Source organism: Gigantopelta aegis, chromosome 8 (genome assembly GCF_016097555.1).
Source record: "Gigantopelta aegis isolate Gae_Host chromosome 8, Gae_host_genome, whole genome shotgun sequence".
Taxonomy (NCBI): Eukaryota; Metazoa; Mollusca; class Gastropoda; order Neomphalida; family Peltospiridae; genus Gigantopelta; species Gigantopelta aegis.
In genome coordinates, this window is record NC_054706.1 from 26,810,077 (window position 1) to 26,818,028 (window position 7,952).

At 43.2% G+C, this 7,952-nt stretch overlaps 1 protein-coding gene across 1 annotated transcript in view; it reads right to left on the minus strand.

Annotated features, from left to right (window-relative positions):
- Nucleotides 1-1,396: 1,396 nt before the first annotated feature.
- Nucleotides 1,397-7,952, minus strand: part of LOC121378190 (beta-1,3-galactosyltransferase 1-like) — a 20,415-nt gene continuing 13,859 nt past the window's right edge. The window contains exon 2 of the mRNA XM_041506261.1: nucleotides 1,397-2,824. Coding sequence (XP_041362195.1) covers nucleotides 1,516-2,661 — 1,146 coding nt within the window. The 5' untranslated portion in view covers nucleotides 2,662-2,824 and the 3' untranslated portion in view covers nucleotides 1,397-1,515. The remainder of the gene's footprint in view (nucleotides 2,825-7,952) is intronic.

The following is a 7,952-nucleotide window of genomic DNA, read 5'->3' on the forward strand; positions in this document are numbered from 1 at the left end:
AAGGTTAGTGGGTTAGTTGTTAGTGGTCAGTGAGAGAGAAGAGGGTGTAGTGGTCTTATACCTACCCACTGAGTCGTTGAAACTCGCTCTGGGTGGTAGCCGGTACCGGGCTGCGAACCCTGTACCTACCAGCTTTATGTCTGATCGCTTAACGACGACACCACCGAGGCCGAGGCCGGTCCATGAACCTCAATTGGATGTAGGCATGAAAATCACAATAAAACGTAATGCTTAGTTTAATCAGACTGCGTGGTCTAGCGTATAAAGAGTAATTCTGTTGTCATCGTTCGAAGTCCCGCACAGTGTCAAACAAAATACAGTCAAGTGTAGGAACCAGCTGATTTCACGAGAAGAGATGTTGGTGCTCAATCTTCTGACTACTGCAGGCGAGATATCTCACCCGACGTCTCGCCAGTCGACATACTGTACACTGTATACAGTGCATTTCCCGCCGTTTTGTACACGACACTCACCGGGATCGATTTATTAATAGGAAATGGAAGACAACTCCGCTTCCTGTGTTTAGATTTTGGTTTATCAATGGACAATACCTTCGAATGCTTAGGTCTCACTACACAGATGACTTCCGGGTGAAAGTTCATTGATCACGGTCCTCTATAGTTCCTAATTGTGGCACATGTTATGGTTCACATATTCACTTCTAGGAAATGGTGAAGAATTAAAACAATATGTATGTTTAATGGTAAGCCTTCTGGCTGTATTTTGCCCATGTTATTTTGTAATATTGTGCATCGACCTTTTGAGACATGGGTATATAGCGCAAGTGACAGCCGGAGTGAATCGGTTAATGAACCACCTGTTCGGACCGGTACTACAGCCAGATGCGGTCATCTAGCAAAAAACTGAGACGGAAATGTTCTCAATTTTGGAGTGAAAATAAATGCTTATATAATGTATGTTCGCAATGGTGTAGGTTGTTAGTGCCAACGAGAACTCGTTCTATTGGCAAGCTTAGTTTGAAGTTGGGCAATTTAACATGAGTTTCAATGGCAGATGACATCTGTGTAGTGAGACCTTAGTTGAAAAAGTGGTTTTCGGCAAGTATTTTCGCTTGACAACAATGACGGCACGTCGCGATCATTTTCAGGGATCAATAACTAATTGTGACACCTAATTTGATAATAAATTTGATCGTTTTGCCAACAACGAAAATCACGAAATATTGGGATATGAATCGTAATTCGTTTTTCAAAACGATTCTGGTCAGAAAACAGTTGTTATTGGAAATAATTGACATAAATACTGGACAGCGACTTTTCATCACAAAATGCATTTCTCATATTTTTAAAAACGCGCGTGCGTCTGAGAAGTAACAGTTATGAAGTCGAGTTTTAGTCTATTTTTAGAGGGTATTCATCATTTCAAAGTCACAGACTCATGTTTCTCTCAATTGTAACTTTATCCAAATGTGTTACAGGTTTGTAGATTAACTAAACTTAGTGTTAATTTTCACGGGTTGAAACTAGGGTCTGTCCCTTTAACAAAGATATATTTTTACCCTTCTGGTAATAGTAAAGGATTCACCTCCTTTTTCATTGCTGGACTCAGCTGTGACAAAGCTGCGTACCACAGTTGGTCGAAGTAGCCCTTTTCCTTTGCCCAAGCGATCACCACCAGGTACGAACATTTCTTTGATTCAAGATAGCACTTGAGACCCACCTTTGCGTTTTTCATCAAACTCTTCCTGATGTCCTGATGCTTGACGCCACCGACTTTTTCGGGAAGCAGCCCGTACAGATACACGTCATCGACCCAGAAGAACGGCGTCAGAGAGGATGCCCGGTACATTGGTCTGATGAGATCGCGTGATATGAGTACGAAGTAGCCCATGCAGTAATTGATGGGGTAGTGGGAATATCCACGAAACACACGCTTGTCCACAGACCATTTGTGTTTCCCTCTATGGATCTTGCTTCTATATTTCATAAGGCATTGACATAAAATAGAACGCTTCTTAGATTTGAACTCCGGGTAAACACTTTCCAGGAGGATAAAGACATTGAGGAACACGTCGTCGTCTACTTTGACAATCATCTCGGCCTGCTGACAGAAGTCCTGAGTCCACCTGTACGCCAGCACGCCCTTGTGGGTCAGGTTGTGGTAGGTGTCCAGGAAATTCCCCTGGATAACGTCGCCGTAGACGATACTTTCGTTCTCTATCAACTCCTGTGTTGCTGTCACTTTTGTCAACCCAAAGAAGAAAACTATCCTCAAATTAACAGTTTTAAATATATTCTTATTGGCCCACGTCTCTCTCATTATTCTTCGTCTCTGAAAATGGTCCGTCGAGGTGTGGACAATTATTAGGAATTTTAAATTGCTCACGTTCGTACATATATTAGGACTGTTTATCACGTAATGGGACTCTACTGTCAGAGGATACAGGGTGCGTTTTGGTACGTTTCTGTTCCGTTGTCGTTCATGGACTGCCTGCGGGTGTGGCGTTCGTTTGACGACTGTTCTGTAGGCCTCGATTTCATGGGCAACATTCAAATGGGAAACTGATCTGTCCGCTGCATACGTTATATAGAGCGTGAGGTAAAGAACAAGCGTTACCAGTACTATTAAAATAAAGTTATAATAGATATACGTTTGTAGTTTACGATCTCTCGGTTGATTTGTTGGCGGACTGAATGCCATTGTTTTCTTTGTGGCAACACTGAATAGTTTTCTTGAAATGTCTTTCGCAAGTCGACAATGTATGAATAATAAGCAACTATCTTGGCAACTTTCTTTCTTTTTTGACACTGCTTGACTTTTCTTCTGATAGAAAGGCCATCATATCATTTTTGTAATGTGATACCTGCAAAATATAAAAGTTAGCATTCATTAAATATCAATGTAGATTCAGACAGATCGTTACAACGCGTGTTATTCAAAACTGTATCTTAGAGCAAAGTGACCTGTGGGATGGTTTTTTTTATGTTGTGGTGTAATGAATCCTTTGAGGTGGGACGTAGCCCAGTGGTAAAGCGTTCACTTGATGCACGGTCGATCTGGGATCGATCCCCGTCGGTGGACCCATTGGACTATTTCTCGTTCCAGCCAATGTACAACGACTGGTATATCAAAGCATGTGGTATGTACTATCCTGTCTGTGGGGTGGTGCATATAAAAGATCTGTATTAAATTTAATAAAAGTATACATACCTACATACCTACCTACCTACATACATACATACATACATACATACATGCATATATACATACATACATGCCTCAATAGCTTTAAAGGTATAGTGACAAGTCTGTAAAATTGCGGACGATTCGGTGCCATAGGTTCGAGTCCCACCAACGGCACGGGACAATTTGTGAGGCCAGAAAGGATTTAATTATCCCCTACGCCAGTGCGTTAATATCTATGTATGTAACAGTCAACCTCGACATACATACAATATATAGATATTCATACATCAGTGCATACATACATACATACATACATACAATACAATGCAATACAATGCAATACAATGCATACATACATACTGTGACGGAACATGCTCTTAATTTTGTTTTCGCCTGTGGCGATATTAATTATTTTAGAGGGCCGTGTGCATGTGATGACGTCAAGACTGCAGAGATCAAATTAACCAACAGCCAGATTCTAGCAGACTTGAGCCCCCAGCGAGCAAAGTTGACTACGTTGAAACAAGACAATGTTTCCATTTGTCAGGACCTTCCAACGGTTACCAATACCTTAAGCCAGGATGTGCGCTTGGAACCCAACGCTACACCGATTCGACAGCATGCCTATCGGAGAAAACCTGGAAAACGTGCGCCACTGCTAAAGAAGGAAACGAAGTTCCAGTGGTCAGATGAATGTGAGAAGTCATTCAACCGTCTCAAGCAGATGCTCTCCTCGTCTCCCGTGATGGCAGCGCCAGACTACCGAATGCCGTTCAAGCTAGCTGTGGATGTCAGTGACGTGGGAGCTGGAGCTGTGCTGTTCCAAGAAGACGAAAATGGACTGGACCAACCTGTAAGTTTCTTCTCCAAAAAGTTTGACAAACACCAGGTGAACTATTCCACTATAGAGAAGGAAGCTTTGGCCATGGTACAAGCTCTGAAGCATTTTCAGATCTACGTGAAATCGGCAGTGCATCAAGTGGTGGTCTTTACTGATCATAATCCGCTCACTTTCATTCACAGAATGAAAACCACCAACCGCAAGAATTCCCAATTACCATTGAACATATCAAGGGCACATCCAATGTAATCGCGGATGCCCTGTCCCGACGTTGAACGTAATGATAATGTGTTGACATTCTTGATTTCTGTTTTGTTTTTATATATTTTATTTGTATACCAGGGACTCAGAGACTCAGTGTGATTACTGGTAGTCACCTTATTATTATGTGTTGTAAATGCCCGGATGCGTCGGTTAACGCACCTTTTGTTTTAATGTAGTATATTTCCCTATTCCTAGAGTAGAGGAAATATCCTTTTTGAGGTGGGGGTGTGTGACGGAACATGCTCTTAATTTTGTTTTCGCCTGTGGCGATATTAATTATTTTAGAGGGCCGTGTGAAGTTCTCAATACACACCCAGCCCAGGTGCGGAGGCCATGTGGCCAGTAGTTACGTAATACCTCCGCGCGACCGGGGTATCTGTAGCGAACTGGCGACGACCAGTCTAGGCTTGTAAGAAAAAATACCGCTTGGTCGCTGTGGAAATATACACATCATAAGATTCGGTTCCGCGTCCTATCTCCGGAACAGTCTGGGTTTTATAATAAATAGCTAGGGTTTAGATATATCGGGGAGAAACATAGGAAGGCTGCAGGGGAAACGGACGTCGTCCACTGAACTAAATATATAAGTTCAGTCCGGACGTGGTAATTATATATTATTTCTGCTCTGTGTATAACCTTGATGTGATATTTTAATTATACCAATATTATTTAGACGGTGCTGCCGGTCATCTGACGCAGTAAACTGTAGGCTCTCTGTCTAAATAATTATTAAAGCTTAGCCAGTCATCCTAGAGGACCTAGGTAAACTGTAGGTTATTGTCTTTATTGTGTTAGGTACCAGTATTAATTCTGTGTTACAAGGTTACTGAATGAGTAGTAAGGGTTAATTAAAAATTAACCAGTTAGGAATAGAGTTGTAATTCCTTTACTAATTGCACCGGCCTCGGTGGCGTCGTGGCAGGCCATCGGTCTACAGGCTGGTAGGTACTGGGTTCGGATCCCAGTCGAGGCATGGAATTTTTAATCCAGATACCGACTCCAAACCCTGAGTGAGTGCTCCGCAAGGCTCAATGGGTAGGTGTAAACCACTTGCACCGACCAGTGATCCATAACTGGTTCAGCAAAGACCATGGTTTGTGCTATCCTGCCTGTGGGAAGCGCAAATAAAAGATCCCTTGCTGCCTGTCGTAAAAGAGTAGCCTATGTGGCGACAGCGGGTTTCCTCTAAAAAAAAATCTGTGTGGTCCTTAACCATATGTCTGACGCCATATAACCGTAAATAAAATGTGTTGAGTGCGTCGTTAAATAAAACACTTCTTTCTTTCTTTCTTTCCTTTACTAATTAAGTTCCCCTGGAAGCGTTTCTCAATTATCACACGTGTGGGTGTTGTGTCACGGTGAAGTGATTAGCATATTGTGTAAACTAGACACCTAGAGATTAACTAATTAAGTGATTAGTTCTGGGTTGTTATTATTTGTTGTTGTTAATTAACTACTGCGGCTGTACATTTGTCAGCGTAAGTTAATACAGATTCCAAAGTGTATTGTGTTTTTGTTGTGTTTTCTAGTGAACTAAACGTGCTATATTATATATACTTTATATAAGATCGTATCTCTGATCATACCTAGACGAGCCACACTAGGGTTTTAAACTGCCCGTTACAGAGAGATCTAATAGATATACAGTTAGGAGAGATATTTGGATAATCGTGTTTTATTCGGTTACGGGTATTATAGGATCCCCGTGACACATACATACATACATACATAGCTCAGAGCGCATCGTTGTTAGTCTCGCAATTTGCGGGCGATTCGGTATGGGACAATTTGGGAGGCCAGAAAGGACTTAATTATCCCCTGTGCCAGTGCGTTAATATCTGTATATGTAACAGTCAACCTCGACATACACACAATATATAGATATTCATACATCAATACATACATACATGTACATACATACATACAATACAATACAATACAATACAATACAATACAATACAATACAATACAATACAATACAATACAATACAATACAATACAATACACTACATGCATACATACATACATACATACATACATAGTGTGGATTGCCCCTCCCCAATATGCCCCTAACCCCCATAAAATCCTGGCTACGTCAGTGGTTACGCAAGGACGCGTCCCAGATTGTGTGTATCAAAAACACTAATAATTCAAACGTATTTCATCAACCTCGGTAGGTTAGTGGTATCACTTGGGTATCGTGGGTTGTCGTTTTTGCTCCAACGTAGCATATCAATAGGCCTAATAGTGTACATGTTTCCTTTGGATTATTTAACAGAGAAAAATACTATATCCCCATTTTGTTCCGTTAATGCAACTTGAAATATATTTAGTTAAATAGTTTATTATATTATTACGTCATTTCTGCTGTTTTACAAGTCAGGTTGATCAAAGAGAAGCGCCGTGTCGAAAATTACTGCTTTTGTTTACACTGTACATACAGGAGATGGTCAGGAGCTGACGTCACTTCTCCCCAAGCTATCCCACCGGACGTCACAAAAACGAAACAAAATGGCTGCCCCCAGTTAGCAGGAATAATCATATTTTTTTATTAACTCTAAAATTACGCGTTTTTCATTTGCTAAAGTATCAGTATGTGTTGGTGGTCCGGGTATGCATCTTTCCAACACATAAGTCTCTTGTTTGAGTTGACCCTACTTTTAATAGCTTTTTTAGCCAAACAGAAAATTTGAATGCAGGATTTTTAATTATAATAAATGTATAAAATTAAAAATTAAAACATATGTAATGTCATCTGGTATTTGTCTGCAACTTGGGGGGGGGGGGGGGGGGTAGGGGACGTTGCTCAGTGGTAAACATTCCGTGCTATGCCTTCGATGAGGAAAGACGTGTCGCTCTGCTCTCTCGAGTTTCCCCCCCCCCCCCCCCCCCCCCCCCCACCTGGGGGGACTTATTGCAAGCTACGGCTCTTTGTTGGAGTACCGCGTCGCTTACATTGCCTCACGGGCAACCGTGACTTTGGTGTATGGCGACGCGGTAACGAACACGACGAAGAGGAAGGGAAGAGGAAGGAGGAAGAGGAAACCTGCACCAGGGACAGCTCAGGGGGGTCCTAAACTAGCGTCCTGTTTGCGTCGCCGCCCCCACCCCCGGGACCCGAAAAACCAGTGCCAGCCGACGCAGAGACTGAGCCAGTGGACCAGTCGACGCCGCAGTTGGACACAGCGATCTGCGAGACTCCACGGCGTGCGTCTCCCGTTCTAACCCCTTCGAGGCGGTCGGCATCGAGTCCCCCACCCCCGGGGGGCTCCGCCAAGACACCTATGGATGGTGCTGCTGCAAAGCGGAAGGCCGTCACCCCACCGAGTAGTGACTAGCCGGGGCAGGGACGCCGCCTGGAGTCCAGCCATCTCCAAGATCAAGGGCCAGTACGCTCGATACTTGGTCGGGGACACCTCGGACACAAGCTCACTGCCGGGAGGCATTCCTGAGGGCAACTTTAAGAAGTTTCCTGACGGAGTTGAGTGTGTCATCCACGCCATGGAACTACGAGACGGAAAGTTTGGACTTGTGGTGACGTGGCGCCGAGATGATCTCTACAGACAGGGAATACTCTTGGAAGACATGGACAACTACACCGTCCACAGAGTACTGAACGCCCATAACGTCGAACTTGCTAAGACCTTGCTAGCCCACCGTTGGAGGAAACTGGTGCCAGTTCAACGCCAAGCACTTCATC